This window comes from Anoplopoma fimbria, chromosome 14 (genome assembly GCF_027596085.1).
Source record: "Anoplopoma fimbria isolate UVic2021 breed Golden Eagle Sablefish chromosome 14, Afim_UVic_2022, whole genome shotgun sequence".
Classification (NCBI taxonomy): Eukaryota; Metazoa; Chordata; class Actinopteri; order Perciformes; family Anoplopomatidae; genus Anoplopoma; species Anoplopoma fimbria.
The window spans coordinates 17,981,028-18,003,138 of NC_072462.1; the positions used below are offsets into that span (position 1 = coordinate 17,981,028).

The 22,111-nt window shown below is 38.7% G+C and overlaps 2 protein-coding genes across 4 annotated transcripts in view; both read right to left on the bottom strand.

The window, feature by feature from the left end:
• Nucleotides 1-100: 100 nt before the first annotated feature.
• On the bottom strand, nucleotides 101-8,396 carry adora2ab (adenosine A2a receptor b). Its single transcript, XM_054612558.1, is given in 6 exon segments — nucleotides 101-1,317; nucleotides 1,319-2,253; nucleotides 2,830-2,933; nucleotides 4,626-4,757; nucleotides 5,000-5,528; nucleotides 8,299-8,396. Coding segments are annotated over 5 exon segments (1,416 nt in total). The 5' UTR covers nucleotides 5,200-5,528; nucleotides 8,299-8,396; the 3' UTR covers nucleotides 101-1,272.
• Nucleotides 8,397-11,502: 3,106 nt separating this feature from the next.
• Nucleotides 11,503-22,111, bottom strand: part of bcr (BCR activator of RhoGEF and GTPase) — a 76,990-nt gene continuing 66,381 nt past the window's right edge. For all 3 annotated transcript variants that reach the window (XM_054612636.1, XM_054612635.1, XM_054612634.1), the window contains 8 exons: nucleotides 21,373-21,504; nucleotides 18,682-18,741; nucleotides 18,240-18,349; nucleotides 17,411-17,550; nucleotides 16,809-16,943; nucleotides 16,561-16,666; nucleotides 15,588-15,750; nucleotides 11,503-15,450 (listed from right to left, as the gene is read on the bottom strand). In XM_054612636.1, the coding sequence (XP_054468611.1) occupies nucleotides 15,361-15,450; nucleotides 15,588-15,750; nucleotides 16,561-16,666; nucleotides 16,809-16,943; nucleotides 17,411-17,550; nucleotides 18,240-18,349; nucleotides 18,682-18,741; nucleotides 21,373-21,504 (936 nt within the window). In that variant the 3' untranslated portion in view covers nucleotides 11,503-15,360. The remainder of the gene's footprint in view (nucleotides 15,451-15,587; nucleotides 15,751-16,560; nucleotides 16,667-16,808; nucleotides 16,944-17,410; nucleotides 17,551-18,239; nucleotides 18,350-18,681; nucleotides 18,742-21,372; nucleotides 21,505-22,111) is intronic.

The window sequence follows — 22,111 nt, forward strand, 5'->3', positions numbered from 1 at the left end:
GGCACTACAAAGTATAATATACCACTAATATGCATAGTTTGTGAATAAAAACACAGTACACAGGCTAGATACATACCCATGTATGTTTATTCCTGGAGTCATGTCTCTCGGATTGCCTCAAGGCACGTAAATGTTGCTTAATGCAGGCCTTTCCCACAATGGAAGGGCTTTTTAATGAGGAAAGAGAAAGCGTAATGGCATAATAAAAGACATCGTCAAATGAACCTTCATTTGATTTCCATTGCATTAGGCTCATTGACTGGCGTCAGCAGCCAAGCCACTCTGTAAACACCTCTTGCTGAGTAGTCTGCGGTCATGTGTATGTACTTAACGTGTGTGTGTGTATGCGTGGGTTTTTCATGCTGTCTATTTGTGCAAGACTGACTCTGAAACAAGCCAGACTTCAGGCATATGGAGTAATGTTTGAATAAGTCAAATTAGCTCTTTGTTTTGGATGGTTGGTAACTCACCTGTATATATTGGGTTCCTTTGACGCATTTGTCTCATAGTTGTTGAACCGGCAACGGACCTGTGTTGCTTGGCAGTTATCAAATCCATGATCAAACTAGCGACATCAAATGTTAAGTAGCTATCCAGCACTTTGAGAAATGACTTTTTGATAGATCTTTACACAAGAGATTGTGCATGCCCGAATGCTCGACTTTAAACAGTATCATTGTTTCCCACAAGCTGTCTGTGAGGACTGTGGTTTATGATATTCAGACCATTATTTCCTGCTCTTCTTGGTTATGGTTCATGTAGTTGTGCAGCAGAATGTTACGTTAAGACTTTTAATTCTCCAGTGAATAAAAACAATACAGATGAACATTACAAATTGTTATGCAACATTATAAAAAAAGCAGTTAAAAAATGTATTGTCTCCTACAAAAGCATTGCGAGATATAGTACAGTTGATAAAGCATTTTTTTCTAAAATGCACATTGTTTGAAAGGCATGCAACCTAAAAAATGCACATTTATCTTGAGAAAGGACATAGATGTTTTTATACTCCATGTCAATAAGATGTTATTAGCAGCTTACTCTTTTGACAAATTCTGGTGTGCGCTTGTAAATCTGATCCAACACGGAGATGGTTGATGAGAAAAAGTAATAAAGCAGGCCAATATATTCCCTGCAACCAGTTTATGTGACTTCAGAAATAGAAACATTTGCTGTCGATTTAATGAGGCTTCATTAATCCTTCTTCATGTTGTCATGTTTGCAAACTGTTATATGTTTTATGGTCATAGTGTATATATCGTTTTTAAATACCTAAATATCTTTGTCATGACACTTCTGTAAGCTCTGTTGAGCATCGATAGTCGGTCTGTTTTAGAGATAGAGCGTGAACATTCACAAAAGAAATGCAACTACCACTGTCTTTCACCTCCAACACATCTGTTGCTGTCACAGACTCGACTTCATCCTGAGCAGCAAAGCCCATGATGCATTGATGCTGCTGCTGCATCGCTGGAACGGTGCTACCGTTTTTTTGGTGTCCGTTGGGTTTGTAGCTGCTTGGTGCAGCGTCTAACTTTGTTGTCCATTGGCAAGAGGCTTTGTGAGCTGCTTGTGATTGAGAATGTTCAGGACTGGGGTCCAGGATGTAGCTATTCACTACTGTGCCACACGATGAACCCTCTTTACTGGTACGGGAGGAAGTGCGCATCATGGTGCTGCTCACGACACCTCCGACATTACCACTCCTAGCCCTAAACCCATGTCCATCCCTCTGCCCTAGGATGTGCTGGTACAGGATCCTCCGAAAGGTCTGTCTGAACTCCCGAATGTGATAAGCATAGATGAAGGGATTCACAACAGAGTTAGCATGGGAGAGGATGATGGCAATGTTCATCAACCAGATATGTGCACGGCCGCAGTCCTGACACAGGTGGTTGAAACAGTTAAGGATGTGCAGCGGAAGCCAACACAGAGCAAAGAAACCCACGATGGTGGCCAGCGATTTGGCAGCACGCACCTCCTTCTGCAGGGTGGATCGAGACGGGCTTGACGGTGAGGAAATTTCTCCGGGAGCAGGGGTGTGAGCGACTTTGAGCCCCATCAGTCGGAGCTGGTGCCGGGCAGCCATGAAGATATTGGCATAGATGACCAGCATGACCAGCAAGGGAACCAGCACACAGCCGAAGAAATTGAAATAGATCATGTAGTCCATCGTAACCACTCCTTCAAACAGGCACACCGTCAAGCCTTCAGGGCAGCGTTTGCTGCTGGCTGCGGCGGTGCTGTTCCAACCTGTATAACAGAATAAGGGGTGATTCATTTACAGTTTCATCTTTTAATGATGTCAACGAAATGCCTTTGTTTCCATAGCAGAAATAATGGTATGAAGTAAAATATTTTAATGAAATGATGGTAAGGTAATGTGCATGGATTGGGTCTCACCAATAAGAACCATTTAGCTGGATTGAAGCCAACGTAAAAATGTCACATACATGTCCTCTAATTGTCAGAATTAGAAATGAATTAAAGCACTTCCCTCTAGAAATACAATACAAATGCAATTTCTCACTTTTTAGAGGAAAAATGAGAAAGACAAGTGTGTTTTTTATGCATAAACCTATTTCGGACAATTTTGAAAAATGTAATAATTAAATGTTTAGGCTGAAATCAGGGTTGTTTTGGAGATGTGTCTACTTTCCCCAAATTCATATGTTCTGGATTTAAACAACTCATGGTAAAACAAGGTTAAAACAAAACTCAGGTATCAAATCATCTCCTCAAAAAGCTATGAACAAAATATGCCGTATTTATGTTGTTCTACATCTTTGGGTAAGCCCTTGTTTATATTTACCAAAATAAATCTCTCACCTCTGTTCCAGCCCAGCATCGGAGTCAGGCCGATGCCTACTGAGAGAACCCAGCACAATGCAATGATGCCCTTTGCCCTCTGCCCCGTCACCAGGCTGTTGTACCTGAAAGGTTGAGCAGAGCACAATGATACGTTAGGGCTAGTTGTTTTATCTACGCTCAGTGTGACAGTATCCCTGTGAGATAAAGTCGATATTTGGTGATTTTAAAAGAGGAGAAAATGGTTGTGCATTCAAGCCTACATGCATTATTTATTTAATAAGCCAAAGCATGAGTATTTTTCATTGTTGCACTGCTTGATGTTAAAACACTGTTACCACTTACAGGTATACTCTCCAGTACTTTTGCCTGCTGATTAAAGACACACACAACACCAAGTGTTTTAAATATCTAAATCCATTCAGATTTTGCAAAGGTTTGCTAACAACAGTCTTTGATGCCAGGATGTGTTCTTCCTTCTTTCCATGATATAAAACAGAGGAATAGACACAGTGTGAAAAGTTGCTGTTTGTCATTAAATTACTCTGAAAACAAGTGGGTGAGTGTGTCTACATCTGCAATAAGGGCACTTCCTTCCTAATTTACTGCCAAACTTCTTTCTCAACTAAATTCTGACGTTAAAGCTCTGAAGAATTTGTTATTTAGTCAAGTCATATAAGAGCTTCTGAGAAATGCAGTAAAAAAATAAATAAATGACAAACATTAATATCACATGATTTACTGTAGGCTACTAACATGACATTTTATGATATTTAAGTTATTTTTTTTTTTATTTGTGCTATGTCATTATGACACATAAAAAAGGACATAAAAAGATATTGATATCCAAACAACTGAACCTGCATTTAATCATTTACATTTTTTGAAAACTGTTGGCAGCATTAATGTGCCCATTGCTTCATTCAGATTGCACACATTTGGTAGGAGGAATAAAACTAGAGAAACCACATGAATAACTACAGTATTCTCGGGAACATCACCTCAACTACAGCCTGTTGTTTTATGCCAGGGTGGCCGCCAGTTGGCTATATTAAGCCTCCTGAAACTCTGATGAATTATTAGCTCTATGGTCTTTGGCGCCAGGGGTTGTGGCACCAGTGTGTGCACATAAACACATGCAGAAGCCGTTATGCAACTCCTTATGCAAATGCATCACCTGCTGTGGCTTAGTTGATGAAATGTCTTCTTGTGCCAGGAGTAAAATATTCAGCTGTAACTGAACAACATTGGCTTTGGTTACACACAAATGAACAATGAGTCAGTGGTATGTCAAAATGCTTGTTGCAAAATAAATTAACAAGGTGCTTTGTAGTCAGCTGCAACATAAGCGTGTTTGGCTTGAAATAAGGTTATATATAATTTGAATGGTGTTGATTTACATAGATAAAAATGATCAAATCCCAAGAGATTAAAATCCTCTAACAGCACACAAACAGTAACTCAATAAAGCCTGAGGAGACAGATTTACGTCTGCCCACAGCCGGACAGATTAACCTTAATTGAATAAGAGCTCTCAATAATTCAATGTGTTTTGCTACACTGCCTATGTGCCTCTCACGTTTAATGGCTTACCCACACTCCTCTGACTTTTGTGTGAAAATGAAAGTAAACTGTGAAACAGTTCCAATCCAGCAGTAAAATAAAATAAAATAATTTTAAATCATCCTTTTCAAAACAAAACAAGCTCTCCCACAACCAGGGAGATTTGGTCGGTCTGAAAGGTCACGTTGGTTAAAGTGACAGCGTGGGAAGCTATCTCGATTTCAGTTTTCAGCACACTTCATGTTTCCTCTCACCTGAGCGGGTTCTTGATAGCGATGTAGCGGTCTACAGCGATGGCCAGCAGGCTGAAGATGGAGCTCTGGGTGAGTATGAGGACGAAGCAAGCGATGAACAGGCAGCCGAAGAAGTTGGCACAGAATCCGGTACTGATGTTGGAATGCAAGAAAACATCACAGGTCATAAAAATCCCCCATTAAAAAACCCATTCAATATTACATTCTTTCAAATCTAATCAAGCTTTGTTCATATAGTTATAACGCAAAACCATCCCGGAGTGTTAGTGTAATTATTTACAATTTTACTCAAGATTACACTGATTTTAAATCCCATAAAAAAGACGATTAAGGTAAAATAATAAAAGAAAAATAAATAATAGACGTCATGATACCTTATAGTGATAGCAAAGGGAATTGCCAGCAGCCCAACAGCAATATCAGCCACTGCCAGTGACACCACAAAGAAGTTGGTGATGCTCTGCAGGTTGGAGTTGAGGCAGACGGCCCAGCAGACCAGGATGTTCCCAGCCACAGACAGGAAAGCGATCACCAGCTCCAGGCCAATATAGACCAGCTCGTCATTCTTCAGCATGGTTATTTGTTCCTCCTTTTTTGCTTTTTTTGTGCTTTCATCCCACAGACTCAGCCGCTTGACTTGTTTTTAGACAAAATACCTGCTTGCCAAACCGCATGGAATGACTTAAGGGAAGAGTGATTGTGTCACGCAAGGACAGCTGAGGCATGAAGTTCCCATCGCAAACACCTGCCTGACTCAATGCTTTACTGTCAGTCACACTATAACAGTCTGTCAGTCTTCCTCTTTATCTCTGCAACCGTCTTCGCCTCTTTTGTGTGCAGCTCGGTAAACTTTGCCGCAGACAGCAGCAGAATGCTGGACTGCAGCCAATTAAGCGCAGTGGTCTGTGGAGGGAAAGAGAGAGAACACAATCTCAGCACTCTGGCCTGTACAAACAGATTGCAGGTTACCACACAGGTCAGAAAAAAAGACATCTATCTCTGGAAGACAGGCAGACACTTTGTTATCCATACCGGGCCAAAGTAGACAGGCCAACAATGCACCTTTTATTTCAGGAAAAGTTTCCCGAAACCCTTCCACGCACTAATCATTCCCGTCACCCACATGTTTTCCTCCAAAATCACTGATAATTAGACAAATAAACCCCCTATAAATTTCAAAGCCATTGTACCAACACTGGAACACGGGTCAAACTATCTTTGCTACGTTTTTTAGTGTATTTAGCTCAAGTCCTCTATATTGTAAGCCGATAAGAGCATTTTATTCAACCTCAGATGACTGAAATGTATAGGCCAAGTTATTTTGTTTAAAGTAGTACAACTGCTCGGGGGGGACTGAGGAAGACAGAAAAGTTTCCAGAAAATAATAACTAACTCTATAGTGATACTGTAGATTACTTAGTGCATTAGTATACATTTTTACCCTAGCAGGTATAAGTAATTTAAATTATCTTTGAACAACAGCTAGGAAGTAAAGATTTTTATGGAATGTTAAGTGCAAGCGTGCTATGAATTTGAATGAGAAATGTGCCTGTTAGCTATGCTAAACAAAACCGGGCAATAAATGTATTTTTAATATGTATTTCTAATTATGAAAACCTTAATAAATTCAGTATGGGTCAGCCTAGAGTACCAGCATTAACATATGAAATATGCTGCTTTATGTAGGTACACTCAGACCATAAGCCGCACCTGTCACCCTGTCAATGACATACGTTGAAGGTGAATGTTATTGACTACAGTGAAACGATTTGTAAACATGACCTAGTTCCTGCCAAGGTCCATAAAGTGATTAACATTTGACCAGATAACATTCAACACATGATTCTGGAGGGGAAACTGGGTCACTATAGGGGCGATGCTGGGACCATCTGACCAATTGTGGGTGCCTTACAGTCCGTCAGCATATCACAGAGAAGAAGAATTTCCAATCCAATCAATCATTCAACCCTACTGTTTCTCATCCAAGTTTTTCTCCTACTGTGTAATAAAATGCATCCATAGATTAATGTGACACTGATCTTCATGTGTTTATTTAATTTATCATTAATGCTTGGAGCCCATGAAGATGCTCACTGACTCATTACTCAAGCTGATGCCTGTGCACTAAGAAGACAGATTCTCAACCTATGATTAACTTTGAAGTGGGTGTGTATCAGAGAAGTTGCGATAATAAATACTACATTGCTAATTTAGGTTTCAGTTAAATTAGGGTATTTGGAATTCTCCTTTGAGTAATATAAAACCACAAACATTTTGGGGTTCGGAACCTCATATTTACCTTCTGCTTTTCAAAAAAAGAGGATGCTATTGGTTTAGATTATTTACTTGAGTAGCTCCTTCCTATCAGTGGTGGTTCAGGCTTGTACATGATTAGAACAAGATATGTTATCACTGTTTACTTCCCAACTCCACTGGTCTCACTTGTACTGTAAAAGAGGAAACTTGGTAAAAGACCGTACCTCCACTTTAGTGTATATACATGTAAATGTGAAAGACAACGTCGATGTTGAAAATATAAATAGAAGAGGAAAAAAAACACAATTTCCTTCCCGTCCACACGTTGTTCTTTCATTAATACACACATAGCCCTGTAGCTCATACCAGCTGTGAGCCTGATTGACAGTACATCGACCAAAGTAATACTTTTCCTCTATTGTTCTGCTACTGAAACCTTCTCACAGGCCAAAGGAATTAAAAAAACAGGCTTATCCAGCGGCTTTGGAAAGCTACAGCATCCAACCATTTTGTTGTTTAAGATCTCAAGAGGCTGCAAATGTGTCTGAAACATGCACAAGAAAATGAATACTTCAAATTTAAAGTAAAAAAAAATAAAAATCCACTTATGTAGCTTTTCACCATCACTGACATTTATAGGCTACAACATAAGCTTTCACCCTCTTGTTTAACTTTCCAGTTGGCTGCTTAGGCAAAAACTACTCCCCTTTATTATGATATTGTCTGTATGTGCATAGAGGCCTTGGAGGAAATGATAAGAAAAAGCACATCCTGCTGGAGGAGGATCTGTCTATGCCTTGTCAATCAACGTAGCAGCCCAGCTCCACCAAAGCCAACAAAAAGAAGGAAAACAAAAAGAAAGCTGACAAAAGTACTGTGTGTGTGTTGTTAATGAGGGAAGCCCTGACATATTGTAAACTCCTGATAGCTTGAACAGATAAACATCACCTGAGCCAATACTGAACAATCAAGGCAAGTTATGTTGATGGATGATGTAACAAATATCAAGTGATGGTGAAAAGGCTTCAGTTATGATCTCAATGTTAATTTCCATTTATCAGCCTTACAAACTGAGATCGATACACACTTTCAAATTACAGCTACTTATAATACTTTACTTACTTATAATACTTATAATAGTAAACTTTTTGTATTATTATATAGGCTACTTTTTACTTAAACTATCTAATTAATCAAGTCATTGCCATAAAAAAACTCAACATTCCTGACACAGTGAAAGCTCCCATAGTTAAAGAATAACCAATAACTGATATGGTTGTAGTTTGCTTTTGTTCAATGTATAAAACACTGTTATTATATCATTCATGATGAAAAAAAAAAAAAACACCTGTTAAACGGTAACAACTGACAAAGATTTTAAACAAAACATGAATCAATAGAAAACAACATATCTTACCTTATTGTGAGATTGAAAATAATTCGTCTTTCCACCCGATCAACGTGTTTACATGTGTAAATCCTCTGACACGACACAACTGCACATGTTAGCTTTGCCAAGAGAAGTTTTGAAGGTGCGCAATGTCATGCTGCAAGAGGAAAAAGCATCCACGCCGCCTCTCCCTCTTCGTGCATGTGTGTGCGTGTGTGTGTGTGTGTGTGTGTGTGTGTGTGTGCGTGTGTGAGAGATAGACTGTGTTGAGGGGGTCTTCTGGTAAACCGTGACGTGCGGTATAGACGACCGGAAAAACTAAGATGACAATAGGGTGAGCGGGTAAAAAAAGAACAGTGAAAGGGTCTCATCCACTCAGAGTCTCACGGTGTGGATGTTTCAACCACGAGAACGACAGAAAGCCCCTCGTGACTCTCTCCACGTGCACAATCTTTACCACGCACCTTGCATGAGGCTGTGCTTAAAAGTGCGGAAGCAGTCAAATAGAAGGATTGTAAACTGTTGATCTCTAAAGGTTAAGTGCTAAAAATGCTCTTTACACTACGTCTACTTCTAGCTGTTGTTGCATGTTGAGGATCTATGGACCTGGACCATTCATAGCTTTAATTCAACTCACATTTCAAATGGCAAAGGTCTGTTTGCAACCTCTGAGATTTTTTGCAGTATACAGATCTCTAAACAGTGTTATTTGTGTTATTGAGACCTATTTACACTACTTTAGCAGTGCATTGCTAATAAATGATGACCCAAAACTAGGGGAAGTATTATCAACACCCCTATGAATTATGAGGAACTGTCAGGTTTAAACAGTGACAGAGTGGCACAGTGCACGTCTGCATTATAAAGAGTCTTACCGTGATTCATTACTTCTAAATTAGATTCTCCAGTGACAAACAAAGATGCTCTGGAAGTTTTCGAGGAGGATTTTCAAAACCCAGAGTCTCCTGCTGAAAGCCTTGATTATAATTAGACAAAGGAACTAAGAATTTTTCTTCAATTGAACTGTCAAGCACAAACACTGGAGGTAAGAAACATACAAGTCTGAAGCAAACATCAGGCAACAACAAGTTGAAGTGTGACTGAACCAAACATATCCTCTTCTTTGCTTAGGTTCTTGCTCTAAAATAATGACAGCTATTAAGTCTTCACTGACAATGGCACATTAAGGAGATGGCTTACACCTTTACAAATAATAGTATAAACCTTCAAAGACATATTGATATTTTAATGCATCAACCAAACTGGACCATAAGAGAAACTGCAAATGGGCCTGGACACTGTTTGCTGTTGATAACTGTCATATTCCCAATAAAGATTTCCAGCTCTCTTTCACTGCTTATCATTTATCCAGCCTGTCAATTACAAACTCATACTCAAGGATATTTGCTAAGGGTGACCCCGGATCTGTCAACACACCCAAGCCCCCCATGTCCGGTTAAAGTTAATGGTTAAATTATTAGACAATAAATGCTAAAACTTAGCTTATCATTATTGCAGGAAGAGAAGTTATAAAGTTAACGTCTGTGAAATGTCAGTTACACAGCAACTTCTAGGCCTATGAAAAGCTTGTTAACATTAGCCACCATAAGCTACTGGTCAAACCAGACCAAGTGAGTGAGGTGAGGTTTTTTACTGATTGTGGGTTCATCATTGTATTTATAATAGAATGGTCTTCCATGCCTTCTTTTAAAAGTTATATTGTAGAATATTCACCAATCAGGACTGTATGAGTGGTTTGCTGATTAGAAGGTCATGTGACTAACACTAAATATGTGCTGTCAGGTGAAATGAGATGCCGGAAGAGTCCATTTCAATCCTGATTTATTACAGACATGGAACATGAGGACAGGTGAGGCTGGAATAAAATTTTTACTTTTTCTGTTTATCTAAACAGAAGATATGAATGCATCATGTATTATCACCATAATATAATATATATGTGCATAATATAACCATAATATACACAAATATCTGGCTACCCGATAACTGGAAAGAATTACCACAACGTACATCATTCTAACTTAAACATAAATAAGTCAAGCATCATGGTACTGTAAATATATGTGTGCTAAGAGCAAGGAAACTCCCATTTTCACAAACAATTGTTGCCAGCAGAGAGCAGAAATCACATGCTATTTCTTTTTACTTTTAGTTATGCATACCGCATGCTCTGTGGCATGCGGTATGCATTCAATCGGAACATACTACTTTGTCATTAACATTGCATCTTGAACTTTGACCTCGTTACTCATAGATCTGCAGGATTGTGGGTCAGAATAGCCAAAGAAAGTATACTGTTTACATATTGCAAAATGTTACTATAGAACAGTAGGACATCCTGGCATCCTCACATTTTTTGGCATACTACATTTGCCATACTCAGCATATTAAGTATTTTTCTGGCACACATAATGGGAGTATAGACATTGAAAAGGTGCATTTTCAGTGACAGCAGAACCTGCCAGACCTGAGCTCAACCAGTGGGAGTCACTATTTTTCTCTTTGTCCCTGCTGTTGTCATGCATCTGAAAGATTTTACAATATGCAATAAAATGATGGGCTTTATAAAAGTCTGAATCAGTGTCTTTTTCAAGTTGAGTGCATTTACTATTAAAATAAGGACTACAATTATGTCTACCCACATTGCCCTCCCTGCCGATAATGGGCTGCAGAAATCATCAAAGCTTCTTACACACCTCATGATTAAATCATCCTTCAATGTCTGCGTATGCGTCTATATATTAAAACATGCAAGAAAGAAAGCTTCTATAAATACAATATATTTTGCAGTTATGTTGATACATTAATATATTTTTCATTTTTATGTATCTAACACAAGAAATGTTACATTTTAAGTGAAAACTTTCCTAAACAGAGAACACAGGGAGTCGACCAAAAAGTAAGCATTTCCATTTAAAAGTTTACTTGCAAGTTTATATATTTAGAATAATTTGAACTAGTCATTTTTATTGCTATTCATTGTCTTGTGCTTAGAGAATATAATTTATGCACTAAATATAGTATCAGGCAGAATTACATACAAAGTTTATTGTATTCATGCTGAGTCCATCATGTCAGTCTTTCTAGTGTTGTATAGAGTTTTCACCTGGAAGCTACCAGGCTGCTGGCTTCGTCTCAAATTAAAAAAGAAAAACCAAAGACGTCGTTGTTTGTAGTTACAAGGAGATTTTATTTAACATTTTTGTGTACAAACATAGGCTGCAAATGCCCTCCAAACATGTTTACCCTCAGAATACGGTTTTCCTTTTTACAGTTCTACAAGCAGAACATTGAATATTGAACAGGAACAAGAGTTCAAAAAGTTGAGGACGGTAAAAAGTGGTTGGTCAGCAAGTCTCATCCATAGCATTAAACATTAAGTGTTGAAACAAAACTATCATGTTTCCAAAGGTTAAAGTAGTCAGATTTAGTCAGTTGTATGTCATAGAAGTGGCAGTAGAGAGTCATTTGATAGTATTAACTATAGTATGGACATGTGATAATTACCAGGCTCATGTACAATAAATGGACGAGATTTGTAACTTTCATATAGAGCAATATGTTCCATATCTTCAGGCTATTCCACAGAAAAATGTTACCTTTTCTACTGTATTTACTTTGTCATGTACAGAGGGACTGAGGTTATGGAGGGTACATGCAGTTACACCAACAGTCAACAGACCAAAAACAATGCAGATTTTTAGAGCAATACAAGACTCTTTTGTCCTCTACCACATACTGACAGCTTGGCTTTTCAAAGAGACTAGAGGCGTACCGGCTCTGCCTCCTGACGATCATGCGTCAGTGGATGCCACAATAAATAAAACAGAAACCAAATAATGTACTCTCTAGTATAATACATTTTATACAACTCCATGGAAAATGAGAGAAGTTTGAGTTGCGTGAACTCACAGAATCTACCTTTTTCAAATTGATCGGAACCTGCATCTGCCATTCAGTTATCTAAATCAGAGAGCTAAACAATCACAGTGGCCAGTCTGTTGCACAACACATCTAACTACAGAGATGAGCCGACGCTGCAGGAGTAGGGAGTTCAAAGGTGTTTGCAGTTGTACACAGGGGTTGTGATTCTTGGACAAAATAGTGACAGACAGTTGTAACTTTAACAGGATGTTCAATAAACAGACTGTAACATAAGACCTACATTTCCCCAAAGAAAGCACACCATATGACGACCATTTTTCTAACATTAATTAAGCTTTAGATGATATTGTATCATAAATAAATAGATCCAGTAGACCTTCTTATACCGAACAGGGACAAAGCATAAATAAATAAGAATAAAAGGCATTAGAGGAGTGGAACTTTTAAGAGCCAAACAAGGAGAAGGGCAAAAAAGTCAGTCTTTTGCCCGATTAAGACAGACTTTAACACAGTTTGAATTACAGCATCACAGATGAAGGTGGCAAGTAGAGCGGGCATGTACAGTATGAGCTAAGACCATGCTTAAGGTTAAGGTCCTGTCTTAGTCTTTAAGAGATGAAAGGTGTGTGGCTATCCTCAGCAAAGGCAACAGGAGACTGAACAACGTTTCAGAATACCACAGGCGCTAAACCAAAATAAAAAGTGTCGAGGCACAAAAGGGTAGAATAGTGTAGGCAATTGGGACTTTTTTTTATAAAGGTGATGGATGAACGAATGAATAAAATGGGGATTCATTCTCTGTTTATTCATGTTCGATGATGAAAAATTGTGCGCATGCTACAGTAGGCCAAAATTATTGAAAGGACAAAAAAAGGCATGAAGACTTTCATGACAAAATCTTGATATTGTTATTTCCGGGGTTGATACAATAATTATATTTTAGTCTATATTATTATGTTCATATGAGTGTAATTGACTTAACATCAAGAGAGCTGATATGGATCCAAAAGGAAAGACTCCTTAAAGTAAACTTTAAATGTGTTATTAATAACATTTACTCATCTATGCCCCTCCCTGTGTTATCTATAATATGGACACAACCACACAAGCCTTTATCAGATCCATTAAACTGGTCAATTGGTTATAGTTTTAATCCTATATATGGAAAACCAACAGTGATGTTTACCCTTAAAGGATTGGCCAGAAAAGGACATGCTGTAATAATGTAAACCAAGATACTCACGGGTCACCAACATCCCAAAGTCTAAGATGACAGATTTGTGAACAAGACAGCAATAAACAAGACCAAAATGAAAAACAAATAAAAATAAACATGCCTGCATGTTAAATCAAGGTCAGAGAAATTAAAATCAGAAACGTATAATTTCAGAATCAACAAGAGCTTTCCTTTAAATTAGCTGTTGAGTTGGACACCTTCAGGCTTAACGGGATGAAGAACAGTTAAAGAACATATGCATGAGATAAATTAAAAAAGATGTCAAGAGAAGATGAAACAAAATAATATTCCTTCATTATAACCAACAGATATGCTCTTCAATGGACATAAATGCTGAGTGCTCTCAGGTTACTTCAATTGTAATACAGTAGTTCTAACATCGCAGGAGTGCACTTCTGCAGCCACAGATTAAATGGTACAAAAAGAGACAATGTCATATGTGTGTGAGTGTGTGTGTGCTCTATTATGACATTGCATAATGTGTCTACACTAGACAGGCGACGGTCTCTGCATGTGAGACTTTCTGCTGAGGGACACCCAGCAGTTAAAGAGCTTGTGCCTTTTCCACAGCAGCATACAGTATGTAACTACAATGTGTGTGTACCTTCATAATAATATCTTAAATGAATAATCGATAGGCTGGACAGAACAGCTGAGTAGTTTCTATAAGAACAAGGCCAAATCCTGCTTATTTACTGCAGGACTTGAAGTCAAGGCTAAGATCTACCACTTTCTTAATCAAACAGAAGAAAAAGTTCACAAAGAAAAAGAAAAAACAATTTCTCCCCCCCGGGCCTCCAAAATAAATTACAATAATAGCAACATTGATTATACTGTTTAACAAAAAGAAAGAAAAAAATACAACTTTTAAGATTATGTACATACTGTATCTGTAAATACAACAACTTCCTTTTCTCCTAGAAACAAACGATCAACATAATAATTTGGCAAGATGTTCTATGTTACAGTAAGAAGGACATTTCGTCCGCAAAGGTATGAACACAGACATTTCCTATGTTAGAAAATATATTGCTTCCTCAATATTCAAGCTGAAGACTACCTTGAGACACAAACAACACAAAAACAGGAAATTTGCTTTTTTGTTCTTGGAAAAAACGCAGGCAGTCAGATCGCAGTGTATTACTAATGATAATGTTCCTTTTAAAATGTCTTAGAGTCCCTCGTCAAGCTGCAGCGTTAGGGTTTGTTTACGTTGTAAACACTTTAACACACAGGTGTTGGCTTCCTGACACAAAGAAGAAAAGTCAGTCCTGTGGCAGCTCTGGATGTTCATTTTTTAAACTCCTACAAACAGCACAAATGTTTCCTCTTGTCTTCTCAGGAACAATGTGCTGAGGTTATGTAAGACATGGTTAAAATTTCCCCAGCAAGACATAAAGCAATGTTTGAGATGGGTCAACTTATTTTGTTTTAAGAGCTGATGATTGTCCAAAATAAACACAAATAGAGGACAACGCCCAAACAAAAAGGTACATGGAACTTCTGATTTGTTGGCAAACTAAATCAAGACCTGTTTCGTTCTTTTATGGACTGATTTTGACAACTTCCTGTTGTATGAACAACAACCGTCTACAAGCTGTAAAGGTTCAATGTTAAGACCAACAAAGAGCACGGATGAGAAATGGAGAGGGCAGACGCACCCACATCATCACTGAAGGTAGAAGGAATGATACTAAATATCAGGTAATGGGAGATATGTACGGCAAGGACCTTGCATCCTCTGAGTTTCGAAGACCAATGGCGCCCTCCAGTGTTAGAGGGAGGCAGGCAACGTCAGAGGAATCCTTTCCAGCTGCGAGAGCTCAATGTAATCTGATCAGTTAATTCAAAAACATACTACTATAGGCTCACTTTGAGCCACAGGTCCGTCTCTGTTTCACTCCTTCATTTTCCAACTCTCAGGTTCGGCAGAGTCAATGTTAGCTCTATACTTCAGTGGAGAAGAGGATGCTCTGTCGTTTACTGTCTGGGGTTGGGATCGTCTCAAGCTGGAGGAAATACAGCAACACTTGGACCTGCAATTAATAAGAAAACAGAAGACAGACAAATGAGGTTTTGGTTGTTCAAGCTTGCGGTTAGCAGAGCAACTTTTTCTGAAAAAGCTTCACAGAATTTAAAGACAAAATGCCAGATGAAGATCTGTGGTGCTCACCTGCGCCATGACTTCCAGAGACCAGCTGTCCCCCATGCTGATGGGTTGGGTGGGGTTAGCGGGGATCTTGCTGTCCTTCTCGGAAGGCCTCAGCAAAGTCGGCCCAAACACCGTCGCCAGGTTGTGGAGAGACATCTTGTTGATGCTTTCCTTCTCTGCCACCCTGAGGAGAAGATGACAGACGAGTCCATTAGTGGCGTGGAGAGATACAGGTGATGTTAATGTGCAACTATTGATCTGTGTGTTGTGCATACAAGTACGTGAATATAAGAGATAGTAAAAGTCCTACAGCAGAAGAGAAAAGATACAGTTTTTTGCTTTTTTCTGTCATTTTATTGTCTAAATGATTAATTGATTAATACAAAAATAGTAAACAAATAAATTTAAAATAGATATACTCATTTTACACCTAGCAGCTACGGCCCCTACAAACAAACATTGAACTCAGTTTTGCCTATATGAGAGGTAGTATCCTTCGTACGACTCTACAACTTCCAATCTCCTCCTCCCTTTACCAGATATTTAAAGTCCCCCCAAAAACTCTTGCAATACTTTCAAACAGTTGTATCTGCATTGTTAGTGCTCACATTCTGAAATGTTTGAGCCTCTTGTTATTCAAAATCACCATGGTAACCAGGAGACATCTACTGTTGAATGAAATCCCACTGCAGTGACTGCATTTGCTTTAATAGTGTCAATGCAGCAAGAGTGAACAACACCACTTAAAAGGACGCCATCTTGAAAACAGTAACAGTAATTCTCCCATTTGCAACTTTTCTATATATTATATCAATATTTAGATAACAATGGGACACAAAATTAATCAAAATCTATCTGGAATATTAACATATGTGCTTGTGTGCAGTTGACTGCACTTCTTGTATATTTATGGTTGTGAATGTATCTCTGTTTTATTTGTTCTGTGTTTGTGGGCATTGCTATCTACATATTATGCAAGCGTGTGTTTTTTTACCTCTTCATGTGATCCAAAAGGAAAAGGAATGTGACCAGGTTGGGCTCAGGCAGTGACAGCAGTAAGTTCAACATACAGCTCTCTTTGGCAACACTATCAGAAAGGGCTGCACAAAAGCAAAGAAAGAGAGATTTTACATGTACTACAAATTAAGGACTTTTTCCTGAACAACCCTTAATAGACATCTAGAAGATGTAATTACTGATAATTAGCTGTGTTTGAGAAATCATCATAGCCCAGTGACTTACTGATGCCGCCTGCAAAACTTGGGTAGAGCTCGTCAGTAAAGAGCGGTTCTGGCAGCTCTCTGAAGTACAGCTTCAAGGTCCCAGCGATGGCGTTGACGTCCATCTCACTCATCATCACTGACACATCTTTATGATCTGCAGGAGAGAGACAAGAAAAACATGAAGACAGGAGATTGTGTGAAACACCTTGGCATGAGCAGGAGACTCCATGCGTCTTATTTTTCTTCAGAATTACGGTAAAATACACACACTCAACACAAGAAACATTCACAAATAGCATACACACACAAAATGCAAGTTCATATGGAATTAGTTCATAAATCTGGTTAATCATTTGACATCAGAGAAAACGCCTCGTGTTAACTCGCAGTCAGACACACAGAGCTACAACAATGATCACCTGATCAACAGAAACAGAAAGATTAGAGAAAGGGTTTCCTTTAGATGATGGTCAATAAATCTCCTCAGCCATCTTTCCTAGAAATGCATAGCAGTTTCACTTTATAACCATGATGTTTACAAGTGATGGTAGTACAAGTTAAATCATAGGGATTATTACTTTATTACATGACCTACTGTATGGAGATGAAGGGTATACTCACTGGTGTCAAAGGCGGTCTTCAAGGCCTGAATGTCAGTGGCCACTCCTGATACTCTGTAGATGCCTACTTCCTCCATACCCCTCCGTTCAATTTCCTCTAGGCACTGCCGGACAATGTAGGGCACCTTGGAGCGCTCTCTCCTAAAATGGAGTCAAACATTAAAGATCAACAACAAGCAGTTTAAGTGAAACACTGAACAGCATTAGTACTGCATAAACAACAAGGCAAAGGACAAAATGAACATGGTTATATTTTGCATTGTTATGACTACTTCAGGGGACAGTTATGCCTCTGGCTCTTTGCTTGTGTTATGTTTTAATTATTCATCTGTAGCACTAATTGATTTTTGCTGGTAAATCTAGTCAACCCCCTTGTTATCTCTAATCCTAATTTACGTCAATCATCAGCAGCAACAATGGCCACAAAAAACAACACACTGATGCTTCTGCTACATGCCCGGTGGATTTGTTAATGCTGATGAGTAAGAGCCGCCGTCCTGAGGAAAAACATCCATCCAACTGGAGATGGAAGCTAGGCAAACAGGGGTGAGTGCTTTAACATTTGTGTCACTCAAATTACAGTTAAAGTATATAGAATTTAACCCATTGTGGGCTGTGAGGAAAGAAACAAAAAGATCAGCTCACAGAATGCATAGAAGAAGAGGAGGCCTAGAATCGAGCCCTGAGGAACGCCATTAACAAATACAAATGTGCCCTGATGGGCCGATAGACTAATAGATACAAGGATAACTCTTTGGAGTTGAACTGTACAGGTAACCAGATGTTTACTTATATTTAGGTAGCCTCCAAGTGTTTAACTCTCAACTTACCTGGTCACTGTGGAGATCTTGACACCAAACACACCCATGGGTTTCCGTGAGGGCATCCTCTTCAGGCTGAACTCTCGGCTGGTGAACTTCATGGAAAGTTTAACCTCGATCTGACACAGGAAAAAAGGGCTTAAAGTTAAAACAGGTTTACAAGCCTGACATCCATCTGCAATGGCTTCCCATGATCTTGAGGAAATCCTGCCATGTTAAAACCAGATGTAGACTTCACAGAGATATCAACTGAACCACATCCTGGAGTAATTGTTTCAAATAGTCCTCACTGCCGTGTGCTAGTATACTATAAATGTAAGGCTGCATTGGAGCTACATAACAGTGATACCTAATGAGTATTGTGAGAAACTAGATTTTTTTTTGGAGAAGTTTGCCAACTTTTTACATGCACAGGGAGGAAATACAGGAAAAGTAGAATTAAGCTACTCACCCCATTCATGGGAATAACTGTTCTCTGCCAGTCTTTGCCTTGGAGAGTCGGAGGGTCAAGCTGGTGGAAATAACACAAAAGCACAATACATGTTAGAATATATTAAAGGAAATTCATGTGAACTACAGAGGTATTTCATAACATCTACACAGTTGATCCTTAAAGATCATTGTTAGTGATTTGCTTTTGAAAAATGAAACAGTTCAAATGGTCTACAATAATGCTTAAGATTTTGAATGCATGACTTTTACTTGTAGAGGAGCTTTTCTTCATTGTTGAATTGGAAATTTTGCTTAAGTAAAGATCTGAAAACTTCTTCCACTACTACCCATGTGTTTTTTGTTTGTTAGCTTGCAGTATATGTACAACGTTTTGGAACATAATGAGGTCTATAGAACATGGACTTGTGATGTTTATTTGCTTTGTCAAGATTAAATAGAGCATAAAGTTATAATTGCATCAACAGTACAAATCTTCCCTCTATCTTCGTGGAATGTTTTCAAAGGTGTTTTTTGTATATGTTACATTGCTTTATGGTACTTTCACAAATATGATATACAAATCTAACTTGTTTAGAGAGACTAAATTCACACCCAAACATGCACAAACACAATCAGATCTGAAGGGACATGCCATCTGGGGCAGTAAAAACTACACACAGATCTAACGCAACGAAAACGAAATAAACACACACACAATATACTGTATGTTGTAGGGTTACCTAAGACTCATCTGGTTGTGCTCACGGCTGGATCATGTTTCTCATAACTGAATCTTTCACTGCTTAGAGTGCTCCTTTGAGCCGTTTATCTACAAAGAATTACATTCCATGAAAATACAGCATAGTTTCTTTTTGCTTCCTGATAAAAACGTTTTAAGAGCTCAAGTTTTCGGCCAACAAATATGATTTTATCTTCCTCAACCTTTATTGGTCGAAGGTTTAGCAACTCCTGTGCTGTTGAACAACATGTTCAATAAATCATGGATCTGTAAAACTACACCGTGTTTAATGCTGACGTGAAGCAAACAGTATGAGCTGAGACAGTTTAGATACACTGCGCAAAAAGCTGAAAGAAGACAACGTTTTTTATAGCACACTCAGATGGAGACAGGCCTATATACATTTATACAAGTTGTTGATTAGGCCTATGATGTATGTATGTAAAAATACTATATCTTATTTGAGATAAATGTGCTACTAGATTTATAAAGATGTAGAGAAAACTGAAAACTGTGTGTTTTGTTAAATCATTGAACAGATATAAAAGTTGATGATTGAAAATTTGATTTGGCATTAGTACTGTATGATGTGGATTTAGTAATTTTTTCTCACAGTGACTTAAGACACTGAATAATTATTATAGTATTATATGAAATAATCTCTATCGCAATAAAGTTTGGCTGATAAAGGAAAAGATAGCCCAAGGTGGAAACACATTTATGCAGGTAAATGTCAAACATACCATTCAGGTGTTGATGGTATGTTTGGCTGACAGCCTCTCTTGCAAGTGAATGGTTAATGTATTCTATTCCAAATGTTTATTTGGTTGGTAAACAACTAAAATTGAACAGTATCTGTGGGAAACAACAGCCACTGTTGCTTTTACTGAAGACGGGAGCGACAGTTTCTTGCCCTGGATTTATGAAAATCCTGCTGAGCAACTTTCTCACCACTCTGGGTGGTTTGTTTGGAATGACATCATCTGCCAAGACGTGGTGCTGTCACAGGATTACCAAAAGATCCACTAGGTGGAGCATGTGACTGTAATTCACAGCTTGGCTGAGAGGCTTCTGCAATTTGAACAAAGTGTCCAGGATACAGGCTGCTCACAAGGAATACTGCTAATATAACTTGACGCTGATATTTCATTTTTCTATGACTGGTGAATTTCCATATTACATGTATAAAAGGGGACTGTCATTAGTATTTTTCTAATGGTTCTGTATCTTCTTCAGTTTTTCTTGCTCTTTGTTTCGCAGTTTGTTTAAGAAAAACACCAAATAAGACATCGCGAGAACATCCATTTGTGTGTTTTTGTGGATTTGAGGTGAAACAATGTTCAGCGATATATTATCTCACACACAAAGACAAACACAAACACCTGCCCTGCTGTGGTTGGAGGAGTAAGAGAAGGAGGTTTTTGGTGAATCAAAGACAAGACTCTTGTTTCTGACTAAATCTCTCCATCTGTCTGTATCGCTCTTTCTCCTGTATATTTGCTTTCTCTATGTTGATCTACTGAGTGAAACTTGGCATTATCCTATCGGCTGGCGTCGTCTTGGCAACCTTATCACCTGCTATCTAGACCTGCTATCAACCTGCGATCAGCCAGTGTAGCAGCCAGGCTGATGAGGCCATTGTAGACTCTGGAATGTGAGTAATGCTTTAAACAGCTTAGCCTGGCAGCACACGGTGATAGCTCAATGGCATGAAAATGAAAGCTTTGTGTCATTCTATCAAAAATATGCACATCCTTTGAACAGCGATTTCTCTCCATATAACCAACCGCCACCCATTCACAACATATTAGGGTAATTAATCTTATCTGATTTTTTTTTTTATATAATGCTCAGTTTAAGTGGCTCACTGAGCAATAATATGGATTTCATGCTCTATGGCAGTGGTAGTGACATAACTGTAATGAGTCATGTTGGGTCTGCTGAATAAAGGGGGGTGACGTCATGTCATACCGGGATCTGTCCTTTCCCCATGATGCGGTCTGTGCCCTCTCCATCCTCTTTGTTCGGCTTGGTCTTGTTGTAGCACTTCTCATAGCAGAGCAGCCTCAGGGTCTGAGAGCCCTCCAGCTCAATCTCAAACTCCTTAGGGGGAGGAAAAAGAAAATGGTTGGAGGGGGATTATATTTCATTTGGTTACAACACAACAATGGAGACCTGAATAACAACAAGAAATGACAATATACCTCGAGAAAAAAAATCTTCATCCATCCTATATCTTAATTCAGACATCCCACCACACAGCTGACCAACATTCCCTGTGATTATGTATGGGGGCACTCTGCATATGTTTTGCTCATCGTTCTGAGGCCCACACTGTGTTGGTTCACTTAGCATTTGGACAGATGTGAGTCATCACCAGCAGCTCCTCATTAGCTGATATTATTTCCACTTTGCTGAGCAAAGTCTTTGGGTCCACAATGGGAAGAAAAAAAAATGTGCCGCAGATGAACCGATCCACTGATTGTGTCTCGAAGCTCTCCTCTGTGCTGCTAACCTCCAACATCCAGCTGTGCCATCAATATAATCCTGTTTGTGTATGTATGTCTGCTAGCATGCATACAGTATGCACACACGTGTGTTTTTGTTATATGTTCAGGGGCTTACTCGAAGATTTCCAGCTAACTGATTACAGGACCAGATGTCAGATACATGACATGCAGAACAAACTGTACAGAATAAAATAAAAAAT